Source organism: Pseudochaenichthys georgianus, chromosome 6, assembly GCF_902827115.2.
Source record: "Pseudochaenichthys georgianus chromosome 6, fPseGeo1.2, whole genome shotgun sequence".
Classification (NCBI taxonomy): Eukaryota; Metazoa; Chordata; class Actinopteri; order Perciformes; family Channichthyidae; genus Pseudochaenichthys; species Pseudochaenichthys georgianus.
Genome location: NC_047508.1, coordinates 11,280,313 through 11,308,069, shown reverse-complemented (window position 1 = coordinate 11,308,069; position 27,757 = coordinate 11,280,313). Strand labels below are relative to the sequence as shown.

The 27,757-nt window shown below is 42.8% G+C and overlaps 1 protein-coding gene across 1 annotated transcript; it reads left to right on the top strand.

Moving 5' to 3' along the window:
• The first annotated feature begins 860 nt into the window (after positions 1-860).
• cnot1 (CCR4-NOT transcription complex, subunit 1) lies at positions 861-26,384 on the top strand. Its single transcript, XM_034085677.2, is given in 50 exon segments — positions 861-996; positions 2,592-2,887; positions 2,995-3,102; positions 4,732-4,830; positions 5,155-5,223; positions 5,383-5,437; positions 6,467-6,670; positions 6,787-6,955; positions 7,100-7,226; positions 7,388-7,498; positions 7,647-7,817; positions 8,028-8,155; positions 8,931-9,171; positions 9,261-9,380; positions 9,739-9,861; positions 9,971-10,122; positions 10,316-10,466; positions 10,589-10,811; positions 11,014-11,139; positions 12,619-12,743; positions 12,855-13,141; positions 13,230-13,308; positions 13,438-13,671; positions 13,797-13,937; positions 14,125-14,304; positions 16,458-16,574; positions 16,658-16,768; positions 16,978-17,055; positions 17,257-17,434; positions 17,772-17,968; positions 18,083-18,379; positions 18,506-18,646; positions 18,756-18,860; positions 18,993-19,112; positions 20,163-20,357; positions 20,451-20,593; positions 20,780-20,888; positions 21,111-21,280; positions 21,586-21,817; positions 21,905-22,153; positions 22,248-22,411; positions 22,531-22,648; positions 23,675-23,776; positions 23,992-24,165; positions 24,325-24,474; positions 24,567-24,747; positions 24,856-24,957; positions 24,960-24,987; positions 25,243-25,377; positions 25,461-26,384. Coding segments are annotated over 49 exon segments (7,200 nt in total). The 5' UTR covers positions 861-996; positions 2,592-2,785; the 3' UTR covers positions 25,540-26,384.
• Positions 26,385-27,757: the final 1,373 nt, after the last annotated feature.

The window sequence follows — 27,757 nt, the reverse complement described above, 5'->3', positions numbered from 1 at the left end:
TTTAATATCTCAATATCTAATCATTTAGTTTTTTGATTTCAAAAGCTGAAGTTTAGAGATTGTGTGGTCCAGCTTTCTGGAACCTAATACTAGAAGAATTAATGCTTAAAAAACAACCTTTTGTAATAGCCTACTGAGATCACTTGAGGCAGGACAGCAGCATGACTACCCTTTGAGATTCTGTCAAACCAGTGTTATAGGAAAATGTCTGGTATATGTAAGAGCATTACAGTGCACAGTCCAATGCCAAACAGAAAACTTAGGACATGAAACAATGCAATTGAACCCATAGTTATTTAGGCAGGCGTGTGATTTGTAAAAAACGACAAGGGATTGCTGTTTGCAATGGGAGTGAGCATATTTTGTCAAAAAGAGCAGATCATTCTGTTCAGCAACATGGGCAACAGCATGTCAAATCATATCCTATTGATTAAAGTTTAGAGCAACTATGGAAAAAGCTTAATTGGCGTATTTATCATGTATATTATAAACCTACATGTTGTTGTACTATAGCTTAGATTAACAGGAGATGTGCATGATATTTTAACAGTTGTTTCAAAAATGATGTGAGAGCTTATATCTATTTCATGTGTCATGCTAATGCATTTCATGTAAAAAAACAGTAGCACAAAAAAAATGTTGTCCTGTTGTTTTCCTGAATGTTACAAGGTTCATTTTGCGTTGGTATGAAGAAAAAACAATAAACATGATTGAATTTCATTATCTAGATTTAATAAAACACGACATTACTAGATTGCATGCAGCACTGACCCAGGTGTTTACTGCCGACAGTGCCGAGCACCTTGCGTTTAGGTCGCGCGGATAAGCTCACGCACTCTTCTCGAACTCGACCCGTGAGCGCGCCGCGGTGGTGACAGTCGCCATTTTATTTTGAAAATCAAACTGAACTGGAGGCAGAGCGACCCTTCCATTTCGTCAAGTTTGTTGTGCGAAACAAGAAGGGATGAACATCTGAATTACTTTCTTGGGAGCATGGTGAGATTTACAATATATTTGGTTAACAACCGTCGACATATCTATATTTAACACTAAAGTAACGATGTTGATACGGAGGATGGCCGTTAGCCACCAGTGCGGGGGGGTCTATTTGCTGAAAAGCAGCTGTCATATTGGTTGCATCAAAAAGTAATAATTCATTCATTTAGTAACGTTTCTCGTGCAAAGTTGGTAACGTACTTGTCTAAGACTTTAGTAGTCATATTTTTGCCGGAGAGAATATTCATGTTGACTCGGTGTAACATTTACGCGTCGTTACGGGATAGTTAGCACAGGCAACTAGCACATAGTGTTAGCAATTTCATATATTAGCCAGAGCCCGTTGAAATGAGCTAACGTTAACAAGGTTAATGCTAACGTTAGCTTGCACGATCGCGCAAAACCCATCCGCAATATTTGAGGCCTTCACGCTCACGACCAATGTTTGTGTAACGGCCATGAAACCTTAGTAATCGTATAGCTAGCAAAACTGACTATTAAAAAAAGTAAAAAACAGTGAAACGTATTGTTAATGGGTTTCACCAATTCATACAAACTAGCTTGAAACGGACTCATGTTGCTAATGTTAGCTTCACGTAAATGCTTAGTTGATAGCATTAGCTCGTAGCCTACAGGGAGTTGGTAACATTTCACAGGGGTTAATTTTAGATATTGACGACTTGGGAGTTATTTTGATAAGAAGATATATTACTAAAGTTTGATTTAGTAAAAGGCCGTGTGAAGCAGATTCAACCGGTAACTTTAACTAGTGCTTTTAATGCTTCGGTAAACATGTTTGCTAACGTTAACTCAAACTTCTCTCCTAGCAAGTGTTTATCAGCGTCATGGTAATGTTAGCTTAGGTAGCTAGGTTTCCCGATTTGCCACAGGAGGATGGTCTGCAAAAGGGTTGCTTTGAATCAATTTATTCACATAGCCAGATATCATATGGGTTTTCTGGTAAATATATGACTGGTAACACGTAGGTAACAGATCGCTTGCTGGTAATATTGCTAACTTACATTAGCTTGCTCTTTGTTTCAAGTGGTGATTTTAACTCTCAGTCCATTAGTCAATAGGAATGTCCAGTTGGCCGCTTTAAAGGCTACGTTCTTCTAAATTGCTTGACAAAACTGCGGCATTATTTATGCTTTTGTTAACGGTAATGTGAGTTAGTTCGGTAAGCGGAATCTGTGTACCACATATGTGGGTACACTCGAGGCCTAGTTACGTTATAAGCTATGGGTTCGGCAGGTTTGTAGTTCTACAATATCCCCGTGGACTTACCATACTAACCTATGTAGTTTAAGACTCGTGTGTTGACCCTATATTGGGATTTTATTAACAGATTTATATCTTGGCAACAAACGTACTTTTAGTTGTGCTGCTATGCACGTAGGCCTCAAAGCCTGTAACAAAACATTTTGTTGTCAAATGATTGTAAATATTTTTCTGCATGAAAGTAATACTACAGAACTCATATTTTAGTGCTTCCAACACAGGAATTCCCTTTTTGTTTGCCTTTTTTTTTTCTATTACACAACTGTGTCACTGTTTTTAAATCACATTTAACTTGTTTTTCCCTTTCATTACAGATGCTGAACTTGATTTTAAACTGAAGGACTTTACCTAGCACCGGGATCCACTGATCGGAAAACCCATTTGGACATTTATATATATTTTTACACTTTTGGGGGGGGGGCAGAATTAACCTATCACTGAAGTGACTAAAGGGGAATAATGGTGATTTTGCGCCGTGCTCGGCCGCCTGCTTCCGCCCCGAACAGCAATGAATCTTGACTCGCTTTCGCTGGCTTTGTCTCAAATCAGCTATCTAGTGGACAATTTAACTAAGAAAAACTATCGAGCCAGCCAGCAAGAAATACAGCATGTAAGTGATAGCGTTGGACATCAAGTTATTTTTGTTTATCATTTATCTTCTTGAAGTGTCCTAATATATCTCCATGTGTTCTGGATATTTTGCCTGTATTCTCCCAGATTGTGAATCGTCACGGTCCTGAGGCAGACAGGCATCTACTTCGCTGTCTCTTCTCTCATGTGGATTTCAGTGGCGATGGTAAAAGCAGTGGCAAGGACTTTCACCAGGTAATTTTTGATTAGAAACACATTGTTTTTTACAAAGATCTTTCTTAGTAGTACTGAGTCCTAATTTCCCTGAAAAGCAACAGATTTTTTTTTCAGACATTTGTGAATGGTTTCCTTAGAAATGCACTTTTAGTTTCCTAAAAATGTACAACGGTTGAACAAAATTTGGCAAGTGAAATTAGTTTAGCACTCTACGTGTCTCTCATTTCCCAGGATTTTCACGCAGTTGAGCTGCAGAACTTTCTAGAATTGAATGCTACCATTTTAAAAGTTAATTGGTATTGGACACTTTACCAGTACTATTAAATGGGCTCTCCCACAGAAGACCATTAAGTGAATCCTTTTTTTTAATAATAAGAAAACTGATTACTGTTGGATATGGTTGGAACAAAATTCTCTCTTTTCTGAAAAGGTCTGAAGCGTTCCATCAACTTAAGAACTTGTTCAATAAAAGCTATCGCATATTTGTGAATAACAATTACAATTGATGAAGGCTATACAGAAATAATCAATACATAGAAAGGTCTCATATCCTATGCATTTGTAGTAATATATATATATATATATATAATATTGAAACTTCCTATTGGCTTGTTTGTGGTCCTAAAATAAATCTTATTGAGCAAACACACATTTGTCTCCAACATTCAATATATTAAGATATACAACAGTAATTTTAGACTTTTACACACAAGCTGTGGTAGTTTCAGATCCGATTTCAAAATTGTGTCTGTTTCAGTGATACAAGATGATTACAAAAAACAAACCCTGGTTTTCATAAAAGCCCAATGTAGATTTTAAAATAATGTTAAGTTAAACGGATAACAAGGTACCACCCAGGAAAATATATTTGGTCAGATGTTTTTTTCCCTTAATTATCAAAGTGAAACATTTTCCTATTCACAATGATACATTGTAGTTGTCACTCTCTTGTAGATAAGGAGTACACAGACATGAATGAGCGTTCTATTCTTCAGGTCTTTGGACACTTTATTTTTGTAGGTTGTTTATCCTTCCCAGCTTGGCAAACAAATGATCTCCTTCAATTTCAGGGGACAACGTGTCCATTTAGCCAAGTGAGATAATATGCAAAAGATTGCAGCTGTTGGTATTGTTGCACTATTTTACAAAAAAACATAACTGATACTAGCCAGCTGATTCTTACTTTGTGAGGCCAATTTCAAACTATCATTTGGCTGAGTCTGCTGTTTAACAGAGTAGCCCAGTGTGTCAACTTGAAGTGTACGTGCTTATAAATCACTGGACTACTACAACTATGATCTCTGCGCTGAAATCTTTGAACCTCTGAGATATTGATCATTTTGCTGCCATCAGTTATTACATTTGTGTTGCTCTTAATTCTGGGATTTTTCTGATTGTTTGTATATGAAAAACAAGATGGAAACAAATTGTGTCAATTGGAAGTTTTCATTTCAGAAATGTTTTCATGTACAGAATGTTTTTTTCCCTTATCTTGAATTCATTATAATCTTAACATTACATTTTACTCCATACTGCCAAATGTTTCTTTTGGTTTTATCTAAAATACTTTCTTATCTTATTCTTCACCTGCCTCTGTTCTCTTTTCTCTCTCCTTCTCGATACGTTTCGCTTTTCAACTTGCCCAAGACACAGTTTCTGATCCAGGAGTGTGTGTCGCTGATATCGAAGCCAAACGTTATTGCTACTCTGTGTTACGCCGTTGACAATCCCCTTCATTACCAGAAGGTAAGGAGCAGAAGTCCGAATTTCTGTATAATTACTGCAGTATCCCGGATGTATGACAGATCTTATTGATAGATTAATTCTGAGTTACAAGTTAAGTTAAAACATACAACTTAAAGCAACTACTACCATATTGAGTCAAATGTTGCAATTGGTTGAATTAAAAATCAGTTTGTCAGTTATTAACTTTACATCCCTACAAAAATGCTCTCTTTAAAATGACACTTTGGGCTTTAACTTAGACATCAATGCATGAGTGTACAGACAATTTGCAGGGGTTTCACATATGAAAATGTGTTAATGTGTTTGACACACATTTTCCTTCAGAGTTTGAAGCCATCGGCCCACCTATTCACTCAACTGAGTAAAGTTCTTAAGCTCAGCAAAGTCCAAGAGGTAAGGCGGACCTGCAATGGGCTTCATTAATACATGAATTGGACAATGTACAAACAATGCATGGCTTACATTTGGGGAAAAGGGAGTATTGACTGTCAACACAAGTCACCCCAAGACTATCTGAAATACAAATGTTGATTTAATTAATGTATTTCCCAGGTGATATTTGGACTTGCTTTGCTCAACTCCAGCAACGCAGACCTTCGTGGTTTTGGTAAGTAACTCGAATAAAGCCAAAGATAATCCCAAACGTTGTTTTTAACTAGCTGTGATGTTTACTGTAAAAAGTACTAAACGTTATCAAAACATTTGATATACTGCAGATAAGTCTGACTTTAAAAAAGTAAACAAAAACTAGGATTGCCAAGTCTTTCTGCTGGCATGGTCTTGAAATAAACCATAGCTGAAATTTGAAAGGCACCAAACATCCATTTTTTCCAATAACAATAAGCTTTGGAACTTTAACACATGCCTGTTTTCTGGCATTCAGTTTAACATAATATCACAGTCTTTCTACTATGGGCAACGTATGATTTATTTTGTCCAACCATTACATGACATTGCATTTAGCTGACACTTTTATCCAAAGCGACTTACAATAAGTGCGTTCGACCAACAAAATACAAATTTGAAGAAAACAATCATATAAGTAAATCAGGCTTCATAGAGCAAAACAATTTCAAGTGCTACTCAACTGGCTTTAGATAAGCCAGCCCTTTATTAGTATATAAGTGCTTTGTTAGCAGTTCTATTAACCAGCAATAAATGAACTTGTAGATCACAAATACAAGGCATCTTGACAAAATGGTGCTGAACTCTGATAAATCCAGTTGGGATGTTGCATCCTCAAATGGTTTGCTATAACCATTTCAGTGTCATAATTATAAATTAAAGTTTTGAGTTTCAACCAATCAAATAAGTCAGTCAACTACTACTGACAACTAGTCTTAGATGAAGAAAACGTGGATTGTCTATAAAAGGCAAATATGTGGAAGTGACCAAAGCAAAGATGATAAAATAAACATAAAAACCTTGTTTTAAAGGTGTGCTAATTAATAATTGCATTACCAAAATAGTTGGCCCCCTTTTTTATTTTGGCATCCCTTTTTTGGAGGGAATATTGCTCAGTTGTGATAAAGATTGGTTATGGATGGCCACAACACTCTAGACACAATTGTGTTGGTTCATTATTTGTATACATTGTATAAAAGCATGTCTTTGTTTTTTTTTAACGTTTCCACAGCCTCACAGTTCATCAAGCAGAAACTCCCCGACCTCCTGCGGTCATACGTTGACGCAGATCTCGGAGGAAACCAGGAAGGTGGCTTTCAGGACATTGCCATCGAGGTCTTGCATTTACTGCTGTCCCATCTACTCTTTGGCCAAAAAGGAGCCAGTGGGTTAGGGCAGGAGCAGATTGACGCCTTCCTGAAGACACTCTGCCGAGGTACGGGGTGTCAACCCAAACGTATTCTTCAGAGCCTTAAGTTTATTGAATATGTGACAATGAATAGAAATGGTACAAGTCCTATACTAAAATGTTTTCTGTGTCTTGTATTTAAGATTTCCCCCAGGAGCGCTGCCCTGTGGTGCTCGCACCACTGCTGTACCCTGAAAAACGGGACATTCTCATGGACAGGATCCTGCCAGACTCGGGGGAGTTAGCTAAGACCATGATGGAGAGTTCTCTCGCAGAATTCATGCAAGAAGTCGGCTATGGCTTCTGTGCTAGGTGAATTTATGTTTAAATTCTTCAGTATGGTGTTAAATCTTCAATCAAATGTTTCTCGCAACATGATTTGAACAAAGGTTTGTCTGCCAAGAGCTAGAATGTCTGTGATAATCGTTTGTACTGAGTTTTTCTTTTTCTTTCCAGTCTGGATGAGTGCAGAAACATAATCGTCCAGTATGGGGTGAGAGAGGTGACAGCCAGCCAGGTGGCCAGAGTCCTGGGCATGATGGCTCGTACCCACTCTGGCCTGACTGATGGTATCCCACTACAGGTAAGATTTATTTAATTATATTCTTTCTTAGTTAATGCTTATGTTTAATATGAAAGAGATGTATTGACAAAATCATTGTGAAATATGGGTTCATGCTGGTAAATGTGCTGGCTTGTGGATTATTCTAAGCACACTAATGGTTACATTTTCTATTCTTGCAGTCCATCTCTGCTCCCGGTAGTGGTATCTGGAGCGATGGCAAGGATAAGAACGACGGCTCGCAGGCACACACGTGGAATGTGGAGGTTCTCATCGACGTTGTGAAGGAAGTGGTGAGTGAACCATCAGTTTCCATTTGATGACAAATGTATCCAACATTTCCCAGTATCACTGCATTTATTCTTGCAAATTCTTCACCACTAAATGGGCCAATGCATGCCTTCTGAGGTTGAACTTGTGTTTCCTTTGTCTGTGCCCTAGAATCCTAACCTTAACTTCAAAGAGGTGACCTACGAGCTGGACCATGCAGGATTTATAATCCGGGACAGTAAAGGCCTGCATATTGTGGTGTACGGCATTCAGAGGGGGTTGGGCATGGAGACGTTTCCTGTTGATCTGATCTATCGACCATGGAAACACGCAGAAGGACAGGTAACTGAACAAAATCCGGATCCTGGGATTGGCATGTTTTTAAATTGAGATGGGAAACATGATTGAAATTTTACCTCTTTTTTTTTGTAAAAAAGAGAAATAGATCAATAAAGATGAATGATAATGCAAAGTGGGAATTGTTCTTGTGTTGTTTGAGTGGTTAAGGTTGTATTCCCTCTTTAAATCTCCAATTGCTTTTTCTGTTTTCAGCTGTCATTCATTCAGCACTCTCTGATGAGCCCAGAAGTGTTTTCCTTTGCCGACTACCCTTGCCACACTGTGGCCATAGACATCCTTAAGGCCCCACCGGAGGATGACAACAGAGAGATTGCCACCTGGTATGGAGCTTGGCTTTTAAAACAATTATTTACATTTCTCCTGCATGTCACTCAGCTGTAGTTTGATCAATATGATGTGGTTGTGTTGATTTACTCAAGAGGCGCTTTCACACCGGAGTACTTTTCCCCGTACTTTCCCGCTTAGTTCCGATAGTTCCTGGGATTTTGCGTTCACACCAAAAAGAGAACTTAGTTCATGAGAACTTTTCCCCCCTTTTCAGTCCCTGCTAGAGAGCAGGTACTTTCCTGGGAGAAAAAGGTTCCACTTTCTGATTGGCTGGGCGAATTGCAAACCACGCCCCGCAAAACTCTGAAACATTTTGTGAAGCCGCCATTGTATTTGCTCGCATTAGCATTATTAGCCTTAGCATTAGCCCAGCGCAGAAACGCAGAGAGACTAACTTATGGCAACACAAAAGAAAACATGGGAGCGGTGGAGATGAGGAGATGTCGGCGTTCTGGCGATTTACTCGGAAGGCTTCAGTAGAAGCTGCTGGGACTCCCAGCAGCTTCTACTGAAGCCAGTCCCCAACTCCGGGGACTTCCGGCCGGGGACTTTGGGCGGCAGTATACGCCGTGAAGTTTTTTATGCGGCCTGCCAGTAAACCCAAAGCAGAAGAAGTGACGTCAGCGGCTTCATTTGCCTAATCCTCCCTCAGGGAACATATTCCGGTGTGAACGCGATCTGTACTTAGTTCGGGTACTAAGTGCTTGGTGTGAAAGTGGCTAATGTGATCTAGTGTTTTCGACTGATTTTCTGCTCATCTCATTACAGGAAAAGTCTGGACCTGGTGGAGAGCCTGCTGAGGCTGTCAGAGGTGGGCCAGTACGAGCAGGTGAAGCAGCTGTTCAGCTTTCCCATCAAGCACTGCCCAGACATGTTGGTGCTGGCATTGCTGCAGATCTCCACTTCCTGGCACACACTGCGCCATGAGCTCATCTCCACCCTGATGCCTATCTTCCTGGGCAACCACCCTAACTCTGCCATCATCCTGCACTACGCCTGGCACGGACAGGTTGGTGATACAGCTCTCTGTGCTTACTCTCCTGGTTATTTGTTTTCCTGGTTTATGTATACTCATAAAACCTGGCGTTCTTTTTCCAGGGACAGTCTCCCTCGATCCGTCAGCTTATTATGCATTCAATGGCAGAGTGGTACATGAGGGGGGAGCAGTATGACCAGGCCAAGCTGTCACGCATCCTTGATGTGGCCCAGGACTTGAAGGTTTGTCAGAAAATACTAAATGATCACCTACTTTGACTTCTCTTAAATTAGCCTTTAGGCATGTTTATGTATGTCTGTAAGTTGTTGCTATTGTCGGGACCCCCTTGAAAACGAGAGTGCATCTCAAGGTGTTTATCCCAATGAATAAAACATTTCTATATATAAGCAATAGCAGAATAATGACTCTTTCATTCAATAATGTTCCTCCATGTGTTTTTATTTTTTTCACAGTTTTAACACAACATTAAAATAAGACATTAAAGGATACAGGCCATTTTTTCTGTGCTTGTCTTCATGTAGTCGTAGGTATATTCTTCATGGTAAATAAGACAGTGTTTTTGTTTTTTATGCCCCTCAGTCTCTGTCGATGTTGCTGAATGGTACTCCATTTGCCTTTGTTATTGACCTTGCTGCACTTGCTTCTCGTCGTGAATACCTCAAACTTGATAAATGGCTGACTGACAAAATCCGAGAGCACGGGGTAAGTCTTCAAATTGATTAAAGTAGAGTTGTTTTAAAATATAACGATAAAGATTGTTGGGGTTCTTGTTTGTCTTGGTGTTTTACAATCCTTTTGTGTGTTTTGTCAGGAACCTTTTATCCAGGCATGTGTGACATTCCTGAAGAGGCGCTGCCCATCCATTATGGGGGGTCTGGCACCAGACAAGGACCAGCCCAAAAGCGCCCAGCTGCCCCCTGAGACCTTAGCCACCATGCTGGCCTGCCTGCAGTCCTGTGCGGGGTGAGGAGACATTAGGCTTAGCTTTATCACTGTCTGCCTTTTTAAGAAAACTGTTTGTTGATCTTTGGTTTAATAATGTTTTGTGTCACTCAATGGCATTTCAACGACAACAAAACATATGAAAACCGTGTTTTATAGACGCCAATCACAATATTTTCTAATTGTGTAAATATTTGTTCACATTTTTCCTCAGGAGCGTGTCCCAGGAGCTGTCAGAAACTATCCTAACCATGGTTGCCAACTGCAGCAATGTAATGAATAAAGCCCGGCAACCTCCACCGGGTGTGATGCCAAAGGGACGTGCCCCCAGCACCAGCAGCCTGGATGCCATCTCCCCTGTGCAGGTACATTCACATGACAGTCCTTTAATGCAACACTTTGTAATGCCTTTTCATATTGGGAATTGTTGTTGACAAAACGGATCTGAATAAATCTAAAATAATAATGTCTGTCTTCCTTTTTCTAGATGGACTCTCTCTCCGGCATGGGGTCCCTGAACCTGGGGGGCACAACCACCTCCCACACTCAGAGCATGCAGGGCTTCCCAACCTCACTGAGCTCAGCTTTCAGTAATCCCCAGTCCCCGGCTAAAGCCTTCCCCCCCCTCACCAACCCCAATCCCAGTACACCATTTGGGGGCATTGGGAGCATTGGGAGCCTGTCCTCGCAGCTTCCTGGCATGGACTCTGGTAATATGCCCTTTTTTAATTTGTTCATTTATAAACATCCACAGCACATGTCTAAAGTCAGGCTCCATTGAGCAAACTAAGGCATAGCTTGGGCTTGATCCTGAACTTCAGACAAGAAAAAACTTGAAAAGCATGTTGTAAAGGTTAACACATGGGATGACGTAGGTATGGATTGAAATGACTGATCTTATGTTACTTTCAGGTCCCCTGGGCACAGGCATTGGCTCCAGTATTGGCTCTAGTCTGGGGATGCCGACTGTGAACACCGACCCATTTGGCACCAGGAAGATGAGCACACCAGGCTTGAACCCACCAACCTTTCAGCAGAGTAAGATAAAAGCCTGCAAGTAGTGGTAGTAGTGTGACTGAGAGTGTAGCACTGTTTCCTTTGCAGTAGGGGTGTAACGGTACACGTACCCGTACCGAAATTATTCGGTACGGGCCCTTCGGTTCGGTACACATGTGTACCGAATGAATATAACGTTAAACGTAAAAAATTGAGAACGTGAACAACTTCTTGGAAGTAATCTCAGGTGCTGCGTCGCAGCATTCAGAGTAATTTGCTCCCATTGTGTTCAACGCGTCATAGAGCGAGCAAGTCATTTCATTGGACGAGGTGGTCAGAGGGATGCGTTCAAATGTAGTCAGTAATTTGAGGAACTGGCGAAATGGCGAACGCAGATAAAGTTGAGCTCTAAAATCCTCCAGCATCATTGAAGTCTCCGGTTTGGGAACATTTTGGTTTCGCAGTTACGTACAAGGATGACGGACAAAGACAGGTGGACCGAACCAAAGCTGTTTGTCGGCATTGTTCAACTAACATTGGTTACGCGGCTGGCAATACATCAAACTTGCACACTCATTTGAAAAGGCATCACCCGAACGTGAATATCACCGGTACCAAAAGACTGAAGTGCAAACCCAACTCCCGCTAGCATTTAAGCCTCCACCACTCGCAAAAACTTCAGACCGAGCCAAAGCTATTACAAACGGCAAATATCCTTATGTTGCCATGTTAGCAAAGCGCTACCTGGCTGTATCTGCTACCTCTGTCCCTAGCGAGAGGGTGTTCTCCACAGCAGGAGACATTGTTAGTGCCAGCTGATCTGCCCTTTCGGCAAGCAATGTGGACAAGTTCATCTTTCTTTAAACAACATGAAAATACAATGACAAGCAAGTCATAATGTCAAACTGGCTGCTTAGGTACTAGTACAGTAAAGTTCAAATACAGATTATTTCAGTTCATCGAAATGCTACACCTTAATGTTTATTTTATTATATTTTGCATTTATTTGAGTGAATACATTATTCACAGTTTAATAATAATAAAAAAAAATGTTATGTTGTTGTGATAATTTTATCTGGCTCCTAACCGAACCGTGAAGCCTAAAACCGAGGTACGTACCGAACCGAAATGTTTGTGAACCGTTACACGACAACACCCCTACTTTGCAGTGATGATTTCTGTGTTGATTTGCACGTTTTAATTCTGATGCATCCAAGTCAGGGTGCCTCACACATGCAGTTAAAAGGCAAGGTTCACTAGTATTCACCAAGAGCTTTTTAAGGATTCCTGCAGTGTTTAAGCTCTTGTAAACAATTTTATAAACTGTTTTGGTCATGCAAATCAGTCTTCTGTTCCTTGTCTGATAGCCGACAGCCCCACTTTAATGTAATTTTCAAGCATCAGACAGAGGTTTGACTTTAAATTGAGTACAACAATACTTTTCTCCACTAGCGTTTGATTACCACATTCAAGTAAAAACAGGCTCGGTTAAAAATGTTTTTTTCCTGCTCTTTGTCCCAGCTGACCTTTCTCAGGTTTGGCCCGAGGCGAACCAGCACTTTAGTAAAGAGATTGACGACGAAGCAAACAGTTACTTCCAGCGCATCTACAACCACCCACCTCATCCAACTATGTCCGTGGACGAAGTATGTGGTGCTTTTTTTCCATTCGTCTCTGCAGTTATTGGCAGAAGTTGATTCAACTATTCTCAGAAATGTTGCTCTTTGAATTAACCCAAGCTTCATTGGTACTCTTAGGTACTGGAAATGCTGCAGAGGTTCAAGGATTCAACCATCAAGAGGGAGCGAGAAGTGTTCAACTGCATGCTTCGGAACTTGTTTGAGGAGTACAGATTCTTCCCCCAGTACCCAGACAAGGAGCTGCACATCACTGCCTGCCTTTTTGGTGGCATTATCGAGAAGGGTCTCGTCACCTACATGGCCCTGGGCTTGGCCCTCCGATATGTTCTTGAAGCCTTAAGAAAACCCTTTGGATCCAAAATGTATTACTTTGGAATTGCCGCCCTAGATAGGTTTAAAAACAGGTATGGTGATGGTTTATTTTGGGAAAGGAATATTAATGTAACGTCAGTCATCTTATCTTAAGCTAACTTCTATCTTTTATACTTCTAGACTAAAGGACTATCCTCAATATTGTCAACATCTGGCTTCAATTGCCCACTTCTTGCAATTCCCCCACCATTTACAAGAGGTAATCAGGTTTCCTTAATTTCTCTTTGCTCCAAGTCTTATCTAGTCCCAACTGTGTGTAGGACGGGACTTGCCAATACAGATAAATTAAATCTCTCGCTCTGCTTCTTCCGATATCCTGTGCGTGCAGTATATCGAGTATGGGCAACAGTCACGGGACCCTCCGGTGAAGATGCAGGGCTCCATCACCACGCCTGGAAGTCTGGCACTGGCACAGGTCCAGTCGCAGCAACCCGGGGTCCCAAAAGCTCCACAGCCAGGCCAGCCCAGCACTCTGGTCACCACCACCACCACTACAACCACTGTAGCCAAGACCCCGACCATCACAAGACCCACACCCAGCACCTTCAAGAAGGATGTGCCGGTGAGTTTGGCTTGGTTGATCCCAAGACACCCTAATATGTCAATGCTTTTATTTGATGTTTTTTTTACCACATTAAAGAATTCGAATCTAGTTTCAAAGGTAATAGTTTGTTTTCCTTCCTGCAGCCCTCTATAAACACAACCAACATTGACACCCTGCTGGTGGCCACCGACCAAACGGAACGTATTGTAGAGCCTCCCGAGAATGTCCAGGAGAAGATTGCGTTCATATTCAACAACCTCTCTCAGTCCAACATGACACAAAAGGTAAAGTAAAACGTACAAAAGAGAACTGTAATTGAAGACTTAGTTCTTAGTTTTAAAAGGCAGTGAATTAATCTAAAATGAGACCTTAATGAGATTAAAATGTCTTGAATCAATCTTTGAAAAGTCCTAAGTCACAAACATCATAATGGTCAAAGAAACTTTAAACTATATTTGCTTTCTTCTCCAGGTGGAAGAGTTGAAGGAGACTGTGAAGGATGAGTTTATGCCCTGGGTGTCTCAGTACCTGGTGATGAAGCGTGTCAGCATCGAGCCCAACTTCCACGGCCTCTACTCCAACTTCCTGGACACTCTCAAGAACCCGGAGTTTGTCAAGATGGTCCTCAATGAGACCTATAGAAACATCAAGGTAAATGTGGGGATAACATAAGAATGTATAAATTAGGGATCGCCAATTTTGGGGCCGATCGTCGGAGTATCGGCTGATCCGATCGAGTGGGCGGGGCCTAAATGGAAGATTTAAACATCACTTTAAAACTTCCATTTAAAGTGATGTTTAAACTCAGTTAATGGGGCTCATTCACTGGAGCTTCCACAAACAACAACCAACTTAATTATTACATTCAAATGATGTACATTATTCAAGTTTACATTCACTTTGGAGAATAACACGGGAGAAATGAGCGGAAGCGCTCTCTTTTCCTCTCTCCCCCTCTCCCCCTCTCCCTCTCCTGACAGCCTCTCAGTATCTCACGCAGCTCACTGATCCAGTAATGAGTGACCCGAAGTATAAATATATTTATAATAACTAGTTTAGCTTGTTCCAGAGGTAGATAAAATAGCTAAGTGTGTTAGGTCTAACTCTTGTGTGTTTTGCTCTGCTCACCGGTCCGTCACAGCGGCGGAGCTGCAGGATTTCTGCTTCACACACGTTGCATTCCGCTATTTTACTGTCATTTTCACCTTAAAATAATGCCAGACCGGTGAAGCCATTTTGGCGAGCTTGTTTTGCCGCACAGAGAAAAGGCTCATGTATTTTACGTCATGCGATCGGCATGTTTAGATCGGTGGAGAGTGAGTATCGGCCGATCTCGATCGGTGACCGATCGATCGGAGCATCCCTAGTATAAATTATTGTTTGCCATTTTACACTCGAGTCTTCCATATTAAACCGCTGCATGTCAAGTTTACAGACATTACATCAAGAACTTGGAGTTTCAGGCTCTGCACTTTCCCTCCTCACCTCATACCTCAAAGACCGCACCTACAGGGTTACTTGGAGAGGGTCTGAGTCTGACCCTTGTCAATTAACTACAGGGGTCCCTCAGGGCTCTGTTCTTGGTCCTCTCCTCTTCTCCCTGTACACAAACTCGCTCGGATCTGTCATTAGCCCGCATGGTTTTTCATACCACTGCTACGCTGACGACACCCAATTAATTCTGTCCTTTCCCCGCTCAGAGACCCAGGTCGTCGCACACATCTCTGCTTGTTTAGCTGACATCTCTCAGTGGATGTCCGCTCATCATCTCAAGCTCAACCTTGACAAAACTGAAGTGCTTTTCCTTCCGGGAAAAGATTGTCCCTCTCTTGACCTAACTATCAACATCGGCCCCTCTGTTGTTTCCCCGACTCAGACTGCAAGGAATCTGGGTGTTATCCTAGATAACAACCTGTCGTTTACTGAAAACATCGCTGCTACAACCCGCTGCTGCAGATACACGCTTTTCAACATCAGGAAGATACGTCCCCAGCTGACCCAGAAAGCCACGCAGGTTCTGGTCCAGGCTCTCGTCACCTCACGCCTAGACTACTGCAACTCCCTCCTGGCTGGTCTACCTGCATGTGCCATCCGACCTCTGCAGCTCATCCAGAATGCAGCGGCTCGTCTGGTCTTCAACCTTCCAAAATTTTCCCACACCACGCCGCTCCTCCGCTCCCTCCACTGGCTTCCGGTAACTGCTAGAATCCACTTCAAGACACTGGTACTTGCGTACCATGCTGCGAATGGATCTGGCCCTTCCTACATCCAGGACATGGTTAAACCGTACACCCCAGCACGTGCACTACGCATCAACCAAACGACTCGCTGCACCCTCGCTGCGAAGGGGACCCAAGTTCCCATCAGCAAAAACACGTGGGTTTGCTATCCTGGCTCCAAAATGGTGGAATGAGCTCCCCATTGACATCAGGACAGCAGATAGCTTACACACCTTCCGGCGCAGACTGAAAACTCATCTCTTTCGACTCCACTTCGAGCGATAGAATGACTAACAAAGAACTGCTAACAGAGCACTTATATACTAATAAAGGACTGGCTTAGCCAGTTGAGCAGCACTTGAAACGATTGGCTCTTTGAAACCTGATGTTCTTATATGATTCTGTTTTCCTCAAGGTTGTGTCTTCCTGGTCGAATGTACTTATTGTAAGTCGCTTTGGATAAAAGCGTCAGCTAAATGCAATGTAATGTAACATCACCATGCCAGTTGCATTTGTTTCTTCCTACTTGCCACAGTGGAATAACTAAAATACTGACACTCGTCTGTCATTTTTCAATTCTCTCAGGTTCTGTTGACATCTGACAAGGCAGCTGCCAACTTCTCTGATCGCTCGCTGCTGAAGAACCTGGGCCACTGGTTGGGCATGATCACACTGGCCAAAAACAAGCCTATCCTATACACAGTAAGAATTTGAAACAATTCTTCGGTTGTGTTTAATTTTCTTGTGGGTCTCTTTAAGGCTAAAATGTGCTGTCCTTTTCCCAGGATTTGGAGGTGAAGTCTCTGCTACTGGAAGCGTATGTGAAAGGCCAGCAGGAGCTCCTTTATGTGGTTCCATTTGTGGCCAAAGTGTTGGAGTCCAGTCTGCGAAGCATGGTGAGTAAAATAGGTGTAGACTTGAGCAGTGTGTCAATGACATTTCCTTATACCTCAGCCCAGTAGTGTCATGAAGTCATATTTACTTTCAAAAAGAATGCAGAATTCTTCTAACACAGTAATGAAATTGGCTTTAGCTCACCGGCTGTCAATGTGTTTTCTGTGGTTTCTTCATAGCAAAGGTATTAAATGTGTGTCTGGCATTATAGGTCTTCAGGCCCCAGAACCCCTGGACAATGGCCATCATGAATGTTCTTGCAGAGCTGCATCAAGAACATGACCTCAAGGTAATCAATTATTCTTCTGTGGCAGCTCTTGGAAATCAGTTTGTGTTGTTAAAAAGTCAAACATAAAAATGCATTCAGTCATCACAAAAATAGAAGTCATTGATGCTTTGAATGTTAAAAAGGTTATTCCATACAGACCTAACCTGTATGAGTAAGCAGATACAAAAACAATTTCTCACATTGTCCTCTTGTTCACTGCAGCTGAACCTGAAGTTTGAGATTGAAGTTCTGTGTAAGAACTTGTCTTTGGACATCAACGACCTGAAGCCAGGGACCCTGCTGAAAGACAAAGACAAGCTGAAGAGTCTGGAGGAACAGCTGTCTGCACCAAAGAAAGAGGCCAAGGCTCCGGAAGAGATGCTGCCAGTTTCTACCGGTGGTAAATGCTCCTTTTTATACCCTTTCATTTTAATTTAGCTGCTTTCTACGTACGGTGCATCAAAACTTTGAAAGATTTGAGCTACAAACCAGATTTAAGTTCAAATTGTTCACTTTAAATGTATCGTCCTTCCCTCTACACCAGTAATGACCTGCCCTCTTCAATGATTAAACGAGACCTTATGGTCCCTAGTTCTTTCAGTTCAGCTACAAATCTAATGCCTTTTTTTTTTGTTTTTTTACTTTCTTATGCCGTATGAAGTAATTTTAAGAAAAGATGTTGGACTGAAATGCTTTATTACTTGTTCTTGTTGCTAATTTTTTTTCTTTCTCTTTAGGTTTTCTGGACTTTAATCAAATGCCTGTTTTGCGACCAACAGGGGACTTTGTTCCTTTCGCCGCCCCCCCCTCAACTCCAGCTGTCACTACCACCCCTTGCACAACCACCGGCCCCCCCACCCCTCAGTTTAGTTACCACGACATCAATGTGTATGCCTTGGCAGGCCTGGCTCCACACATCAATATAAATGTCAACGTAAGTGATGGGTGCCTGCAGACCACCGACAGAGACCTTTCTCTCTCTTGTTGCTTTTATCCTTTCAATCATTTTCTCCTTTCTTGACTGTTTCATCTCGTGTTCCCTCTTCAGATCTCGCTGCTGCAGGCCCATCCCCAGCTGAAGCAGTGTGTACGGCAGTCAGTGGAGCGTGCTGTTCAGGAGCTGGTGCACCCGGTGGTTGACCGCTCTATCAAAATAGCCATGACGACCTGTGAGCAGATCATCCGGAAGGACTTTGCTTTGGATTCGGAGGAGTCCCGCATGCGTGTGGCTGCCCACCATATGATGAGGAACCTGACTGCTGGCATGGCCATGATCACCTGCCGCGAGCCTCTGCTCATGAGCATCGCCACCAACCTTAAGAACAGCTTTGCTGCTGCGTTAAGGGTGAGCTGAATGTCCTTAAATACTAATGTTCCCTTGTGCACAAAGAGAAGTAATCATAGCAAGATTTCTCACCTTTTCAATTGCACTATTCCTGCTTTTTTTTACTTTAATGATGTGTTCTTTCAGGCACCAACCCCACAACAGAGGGAAATGATGGAAGAGGCTGCAGCCAGGATTGCTCAAGACAACTGTGAATTAGCATGCTGCTTCATTCAGAAAACAGCTGTGGAGAAGGCTGGCCCTGAAATGGACAAGAGACTAGCCACGGTGAGGCTTTAAGCACATTACCTCAACACTCGTAAATATACATTTATTTCTAGTGCACGAACAATGGCAAAAGTGTCCAATGCCTAACTGTTCCTTTGAACTCTTCTAGGAGTTTGAGCTGAGGAAGCATGCACGCCAAGAAGGACGGCGGTACTGTGATCCTGTTGTTCTGACGTACCAGGCTGAACGCATGCCAGAGCAGATCAGACTCAAGGTAATATCACTGTAACATCGAGACATGCAGTATATAAAAATATGATGTTACCTCACGTTATAGATCTGTCAAACAGACACAGACTCACACAAAGTGTAAAATTCTAACAAAATGCATTTTTTGTGTTTTTAGGTGGGAGGCGTGGACCCGAAGCAGCTGGCCGTGTATGAGGAGTTTGCCAGGAACGTTCCAGGTTTCTTACCCAGTAATGATCTCTCCCAACCCACTGGCTTCTTGGCTCAGCCCATGAAGGTGAGGTTAATTTCCAAGATCACCAAAACTTAAGAACTAAAAAGACTAGGGAAACCGAGGTTTAAAGTAGAGATTCATGGCGCTTTTCCACTGCAGGGCCTCGCTTGGCTTAGTACGGTATAGTTAGGCCTTGGTAGGCCAGGCTCACTTTATGCTGCGTTTCCGTTACAGTTTAGGAACTGGGGCAGTAACTATAGTAACGTGGTGGAGCCGTGACGTCATCTTCAATGCGAAACACAAAACCAACATCAGCTGTTAGCCCTCAGAGCTCACAGCTCCTCATATCTGTTCAGAAACTAGACAAAAGTTAAACGAGTACAAACCACAGACTGCCTGTGTCATGGTGAATACAGTCGCTGGTTTATTTATGTCTGTAGGCCGTTGTTGTGAGTGTGGACGGTCGGAGCATATACTGCGTTAGCTTAGCCGATCTCCATTCAGAAAACACGCATTTTAAAAGGTGTTTCGCCTGCCGTCTGTCTGCAGACTTGTCAAAGCATTAATTCATGGTTTTTACTAACCAGTATCAGTGTGTTGTTACTTCGGCATCATTTTGAAACGTGTATTACTATTAAATCACGGTCAAATATGTTCATTGTGTTGTAGTTTCCAGCAATTCTCTCACTAGTTTAGCATACTTAGCCCGGTTGTTGGCCCGGAAAGAACCTCGATATTGGAGAGCCAGAAAACTGTGAAAAAGTACCCGCTAGCCTAGTGGAAACGCAACCAAAAACGAGCCGGGCACGCTGTAGTGGAAATGTGCCATTAGATGTGTGAATCAAATACATTACACGATGAGGTCTTAAAATGTATGGAAAGGGTCTTAAAAAAGGTCTTGAAAGGTCTTACATTTGACTTCAGGAGTGTTTTTGGTCCATCTTAACCTTTTATTGACTTTGCTTTACCCTGTCATTTCTGATTTTATAAAAGTTTATAAGACACTAAAACTGCCAGAGCATGTCCATGTGTTCATGTCAGCAACATGGTGCCACAGATTGTTTTTGCCGTTTTAAACCTGCAGGACTTAATTTTGTGTATTTCCATTAACAGCAGCAAGCGTGGGCCACGGATGATGTAGCTCAGATCTACGACAAGTGCATGGCAGACTTGGAGCAACACCTTCATGCCATCCCTCCGGCCCTCGCCATGAACCCCCTGACCCAGGCTCTGCGCAGCCTGCTGGAAGCTGTGGCCCTGGCCAGAAACTCCAGGGATGGCATCGCTGCACTCGGCCTTCTGCAGAAGGTAGGACACTTTCACATTTAGTCTTCAGAAATGGTGTGAGGGAGGCAATGTAGAAGATTAATTAATGCATACTATTGCTTGTCTAACTTCAAGGCTGTTGAGGGTCTCCTGGATGCGACCAGTGGAGCTGATGCAGACTTGCTGCTCCGCTACAGAGAGTGCCACCTGCTGGTGCTCAAAGCCCTGCAGGACGGACGTGCCTATGGACCACAGTGGTGCAATAAGCAGATCACCAGGTGAGTCAGAACACGTCTGATTTGAAGCTGAGTTTATCTTCTCGGATCATAGAATCTTGTTTAGCCGGGTCAATTGTTTTAAATCTGGAAAAAAATAGATTGAAGTGATTGAACGTGTTCTGTGTAACTTCAGGATATTTGGTCATATTTTCCCCTGGTGTGTTGATTTACCGTGTTTGTTTACAGATGTCTGATTGAATGCCGCGATGAGTACAAATACAACGTGGAGGCGGTGGAGCTTTTGATCAGGAACCATCTTGTGAATATGCAGCAGTACGACCTGCACCTGGCACAGGTACATATCTATTTACTATTGTACTTATAATTTGGTGTGGTGTAAATTATTCCTATTTGGATCTAGTCAAGTGTTATTGTTTGTTTATCTCTGGTGCAAAAGCATGTTTTTTTTGGCTTGTCATTCTCGACCTTGATCAATAGATTTGTGAATATGTTTATCTGGCCAAGTACAATTTCATGTGCCATTACCATCTTAACGTTGATCCTTATCTTCTTCTAGTCGATGGAAAACGGCCTGCACTACATGGCAGTAGCGTTTGCCATGCAGTTGGTGAAGCTGCTGCTGGTAGATGAGCGCAGCGTCAGCCATGTGACTGAGGCGGACCTCTTCCACACAATTGAGACTTTGATGAGGACCTGTGCACACTCCAGAGCCAACGCACCTGAGGGGTAAGCCCATATAATGATGAATACAACAATATATGTTCATTAGGTGGTTATGTGGAGAGATTGTGGTGCTTTGACAACCAACATGTTATTGCTTTACATTAAAACAAATGTATGCCATAATTCACATAAATACACAAGTGTCCATTGTGTTGAATTACTTCAAGTTTTTTATTTGGCATTTGGAAGTATTTAATTCTCCACCTAGAAATCAATGTTAATCTTTAACACATTTTGAAAATGAAATGACTTATTTAATCTTGCTATGAGACGAGTTAAAACTGATTCTTCTCTTTTTGCCCCTCCAGCCTTCCCCAGCTGATGGATGTTGTTCGCTCCAACTATGAGGCCATGATTGACCGGGCCCACGGAGGACCGAACTTCATGATGCACTCTGGGATCTCCCAGGCTTCAGAGTATGACGACCCTCCGGGCCTGAGGGAGAAGGCCGAGTACCTCCTGAGGGAGTGGGTCAACCTGTACCACTCAGCGGCTGCTGGCAGGGACAGCACCAAAGCTTTCTCTGCTTTTGTTGGACAGGTAAATACCATTATCGGTTGTGCAAGTGATCAGAAGTCGCAGTGCCCCTTTTTTTCCTCATTTTGATCTCCTTTTTCTTTCTTCCAGATGCACCAGCAGGGCATCCTGAAGACGGATGACCTGATCACGAGGTTCTTCCGGCTTTGCACAGAAATGTGCGTGGAGATAAGTTACCGGGCACAGGCTGAGCAGCAGCACAACCCAGCAGCCAGCGCAGCCATCATCAGAGCGAAGTGTTACCACAACCTGGACGCCTTCGTCAGGCTCATCGCCCTGCTGGTCAAACACTCCGGAGAGGCCACCAACACAGTGACCAAGATCAACCTCCTCAACAAGGCACAGCAACAAAAAACACGTCTTCTGCACAAACAGCTGTCAGGCTTTTACAGGCCAGTTCACCTAATTCTGATTTTGCTCTACGTTATTTCAGGTGCTGGGTATCGTAGTCGGGGTCCTGATTCAGGACCATGATGTCCGTCAGACAGAATTCCAGCAGCTGCCGTACCACCGCATTTTCATCATGCTGTTGTTGGAGCTCAATGCTCCAGAACATGTTCTGGAGACCATCAACTTTCAGACACTCACGGCCTTCTGGTAAGACATCTGCATGGATATGAGCATGCCACCTGTGTTCAGTGTTGGAATAGAAAAAGCTCGGCTAGTGCTAAAATTGTGCTCAAAATTAAAATGTTTTTGTCTTTTTTTAACTGTAGCAATACCTTCCACATCCTGAGACCAACCAAAGCGCCCGGCTTTGTGTACGCCTGGCTGGAACTCATCTCCCACCGCATCTTCATCGCCAGGATGCTAGCGCACACACCGCAGCAGAAGGTAAGCAAGAATAAGACCATCTCAATTTGTACATACTTATTATACCTTACATGTAGTCTTGTTAAAGATCCCATGTCATGGCCATTATACTGATCATAATTCCATTGTGTAGAATAGATTTATATTGGTCAATTTTCCAAACTCACATTGGTTTCTCATACAGCATCTCTGTATAGTATGTGTATTCACTCTCTGTCCTAAACGGCTTGTTGGAGCTCCTGCCCCCCCCTCCCTGTGAGCCCACTGTGCTCTGATTGGCTGAGAGGCTCGTTGCTGCTTGCAGCTGTGTGAGCTTCTGCAGGAGCAGACAGGCTTTCCGTGTCGACGTCTCGGCGATACAGGAGAACAAGCTAAACTCATCCTGAGCATGCACAAACACTCACAGCCGAAGTAAAAACAATAAGTGTGGCTTGATATCGAGTAAGAAAAAGGTTTACAACGGTGTAAGAATGGGTCTGCGGAGAGCATTTCTCCGCGATCCCAACTTAGCAGCCTGTACCCATGTAAACAGTGTGGTAGATACCTTGTTTGTTTTAAACATCATAAATACACAAACAACAATGAATACTTACAGGTTGTGTAGCCGAATCTCCCGCTGGTCCAAACAAAGTAGGAACAGCATCGTTCTTCAGTGCCCTACGCTGTACATATCCGGCATGCATCGCTGAAAGGTTTGGGAAGCTTTGTTTCGTGAAAGGCTGGCGAGGGTGTGGCCATAGCTCTGGGCGTGGCTACTGGGCATCCCTATGTAGCTATACCCAGGAAGAAAATGAGAAATCAACAACGAGGCGTTCTGGGGAGGTATTTTCTGTTTTAGAGTTTTACTCGCTACAGGGTGTACTCTGAGGGTTTGTGACTCTGCAGACCGTGTACATGCATGGAAACCTTCATAACACACAAGGGGACGAGTAATAACTGGAAAAGCATGACATGGGACCTTTAAGACATAACTGTTGCTTTGTTCTACATTTGTTACAATGTTGTGTTTTTTGTAATGTTTCTCTAATAAACTGATTCTTCTCACAGGGATGGCCCATGTACGCACAGCTGCTGATTGATCTCTTCAAGTACCTGGCCCCCTTCCTGAGGAATGTAGAGCTCAACAAACCTATGCAAATCCTCTACAAGGTGCGTCTCAGTTGTCGTACATTAACTTGCAGAAAGTACTGCCATGTTTGATAACAGGGAAACTTGTGGTTATATCTGCGTGTGTATCATGACTCTGTCTGATAGCGTGTTGTTTTGGAGCATGACTTGGTAATTATGTGGCTATAGACTTATGTGTACATTTTGAAATAAAACAGCTGAACTTAATCTCTTCTCCCCCCTGTCGGCTGTTTCAGGGCACACTGCGAGTGCCTACTGGTCCTGCTGCACGACTTCCAGAGTTCCTGTGTGACTACCATTATGGTTTCTGTGATGTTATCCCACCCAACTGCATCCAGCTCCGCAACCTCATCCTCAGTGCCTTCCCACGCAACATGAGGCTCCCAGACCCTTTCACACCCAACCTCAAGGTATACACACACACAATTTAAGATCATCTGTTTATTACATGCGCCCTGGTGTTTCTAGGTGTGTTCGAGATCGGCAGAACCTCTTCAGCCTTGTTTGAACTTGTTAAGATTGATAGCTGTTCTCATAAATCTGTGTCTTTATTAACACCCCGGCTGCAGGTGGACATGCTGAGTGAGATCAACATCGCGCCCCGTATCCTCACCAACTTCACAGGCGTTATGCCTTCCCAGTTCAAGAAGGACCTGGACTCGTACCTGAAGACTCGGTCACCAGTCACCTTCTTGTCTGAGCTGCGCAGCAACCTGCAGGTAGGACCAGTGCAGACTGATTGCATTTAGTTAGTCATGGTCTTCAAAAAGGGCAATGTCATTTTCTTTATTGACCTTCTTTTGTCTCCCAGGTGTCTAACGAGCCAGGAAACCGCTACAACATCCAGCTGATCAACGCACTGGTGTTGTATGTGGGCACACAGGCAATCGCTCACATCCACAACAAGGGCAGCACCCCCTCCATGAGCACCATCACCCACTCTGCACACATGGACATCTTCCAGAACCTGGCCGTGGACCTGGACACTGAGGGTAAGGTGGTAGTGGACAAACCACGTCAGTTTCTGTCCAATGGTAGATAAGAGCTAGGTGAATCAAAGCTTTTCACTCATCAGCTTTCTGCTGTCATGTGTTTTTCAGGGCGTTACCTGTTCCTGAACGCGATCGCCAATCAGCTGCGTTACCCAAACAGTCACACCCACTACTTCAGCTGCACCATGCTCTACCTGTTCGCTGAGGCCAACACGAGGCCATCCAGGAGCAGATCACCAGGTAAAAGAATCTCTATATATAAGTAGGCCAGAAAAGAGTTAGCTTTTTACCACTTCTAGTTACCTAGTCTGGAAGCCCTATTGTTAGAGATAAGGTCTGGTTAACACAAGCTTAAGAAATGTTTACTTATTGTTCTACATCATACAAATATGTCTGTATTAGTAATTATTTGAGAAGAAGGAATACATCGAGTCGTCCCAAGGGAATCCTACTCCTAAATGTGCAGTAAGTTCATGCTTTGTCCTTCTCTGCCAGAGTTCTGTTGGAGAGGCTGATAGTGAACAGGCCTCACCCATGGGGGCTCCTCATCACCTTCATCGAGCTGATCAAGAACCCTGCCTTCAAGTTCTGGAGCCACGACTTTGTGCACTGTGCCCCCGAGATTGAAAAGTAGGTTACCTTCTAGACTGGTTGTTCTAGGTCATGGTTGTGTTGCTCTTTCAGAGACATTAACATTCATCTTCTCTCCGCAGGCTGTTCCAGTCAGTAGCCCAGTGCTGCATGGGACAGAAGCAGGCCCAGCAGGTGATGGAGGGCACCGGTGCCAGCTAGCCTGTGCACCAGCCCGCTCGCAGCCCATGGGAGAGATGCCGCGGCCTTGACCCACTCCCCCACCACACACCTCTCTTCACTGTCGGCACTGGATAAACTGGCAACCACAGTCATTTGAAATGTGGATGACTACTGCTCACGGATCTAAAGAGTTAGATTTTTGTTAATCCCTTTGGGGCTGAATTGAGATGGAGAGAATGGATTGGGACATGCTGTTTATTATACTTTTTTGAAGCTTTGATGTAAATATTGGAAAAAAGGGAGAACGGGAGAGTAGATGTGTGGCGAGCAATGCACAGGTCAAATAAAATGTTCCTGACATGTAAAGACATCCAAACATATTTTCACTCGCTACCAAGTCCTTGGTTTGCTTCCCTCCCACATAAATCCTCTTTTTCCTGAATTTTTTTTTGTGCTTTCAGAGGCTGAATGGTAGATTGAAGAAAATCGCTGCCTGATACTTTCATTGATTCCCTTTTTATCCCTGAGTGGGACAGGAAGACGAAGTTTAGTCCCCGGTTGGGGTGGGGTTTCTTCTCCCGGTGTGTCGGTGGAGACAGTTTGCTGGTGGTTTGTCCGTTTGAAACTGGCTCTGGAAGTCTCTCCCTGGCACTTGTATATTGTGCAAAGTGATGGCGACATCGTATCTTTACGATTTGTACAAAGATCCAAATTGAAGAACAACAATAGAAGGACCAATACAGCCCATTTTGTAACATTTTGAATGTTTTGTAAATGTATTGGTCCATGTGTTGTATTTTGTAGTCCTTTCTAGTTTGCCTTTAGTTCTTGCTACTTAACTGCAGTATGCATACATACAGGAAATAAAGCATTCAAACTGCAAAGCATCTGTGTTCATTCAGAGACTGCACTAGTAATGTGATGGTGCTAATATACCAGGTGTTTTAAAAGAACTCATTTGATTATACACATATAATCAAATATACCTTAGAACTGTACATACTGTAACATGAATTAGTTTAAATGTGTTTACAAATTTGTGCACCTACTTTGAAGCAGTGTACTTTTGTTTGTTTTTATTAGGAAAAGAAACCTTTACTTTTATAGATCCAGACTATTAAGTGGCCATGTCTTGAAAGCATTAGAGAATACAAATATATTGCATATCAAAAGATGGATGGCTAAAAGAGCCACCATTTTAATGTTCAACTAGTATTTGCATTGGTTAGTGTCTATTTAAGACACTCAACTTCTATATGGCATTATTTGAATGTTTGCTGTATGTCTGCATCAGGTTTAAATTTGCTCAAATGGGAAACGAATGAAATCATTGTGTAGGTATGCAAAGCATGCATATATATGTTTTATGTGCAAAACATCTATATAATATACACTACCAGTCAAACGTTTGGACACACCTTCAAATTCGAATGTTTTAATGTTGTTCTACTTTGTAGATTAATACTGAAGACGTCAAAACTATGAAAGAACACGTGGAATTATCTAGTAAACAAAAGTGTTAAAAAATCCAGAATAATATTTTTATTTTAGATTCTTCAAAGTAGCCCTGTTTTGCCTTGATGACAGCTTTACACACTCTTGGCTTCTCAGTCAGCTTCATGAGGTCGTCACCTGGAATGGTTTTCTATTAACACACGTGCCTTTGTGGAATGACTTGCCTTCTTACAGGCATGAGAATCACTCACCTTTCGGCGAAATTCGCCGTTTTGAATCCAAAATAGGTAGTTTGTGTGAATCATGTAGATCTGCAATAAAAATATTGTTGGGGTATGGGGGGGTCTGGGACCCGGAGTAATCTGCGGCCGCCAGCTGTTATGTGCGATCATTCATGACACGCATGGTGTTATTTTTTTATATATTATAATGCAGCGCGAGCTGTGTGCTCGAGTCTTCCTGCCTGTCGGCTCTGCTGCTCCGCGATGATGGTCTAGCTTCAGCAGCCACATTAGCTACGGGTGCGTTCGTTAATATTAACTGTGCGGTCCGGAGTCACTGTGGCACAGACTGGACCGCTGGTGAACAGCTGTTAGAACGGGCCGTTCAGAGCAGAGCTCCCTGTCGGAGCGCAGAGCGTGATGTGCACTGAAAAATGTTTCTGTCGCAATATTATCGTTGAGCTAGCTAGCTAGCATACATTGTCACTATCTGCTAACGTTAGCTTTAGCCTTCGTTTTCTAATAGTTTTTTTTTTCATAGGCGATAAACGGAGGTGGTATAAGTATAGATCTTGTACTTG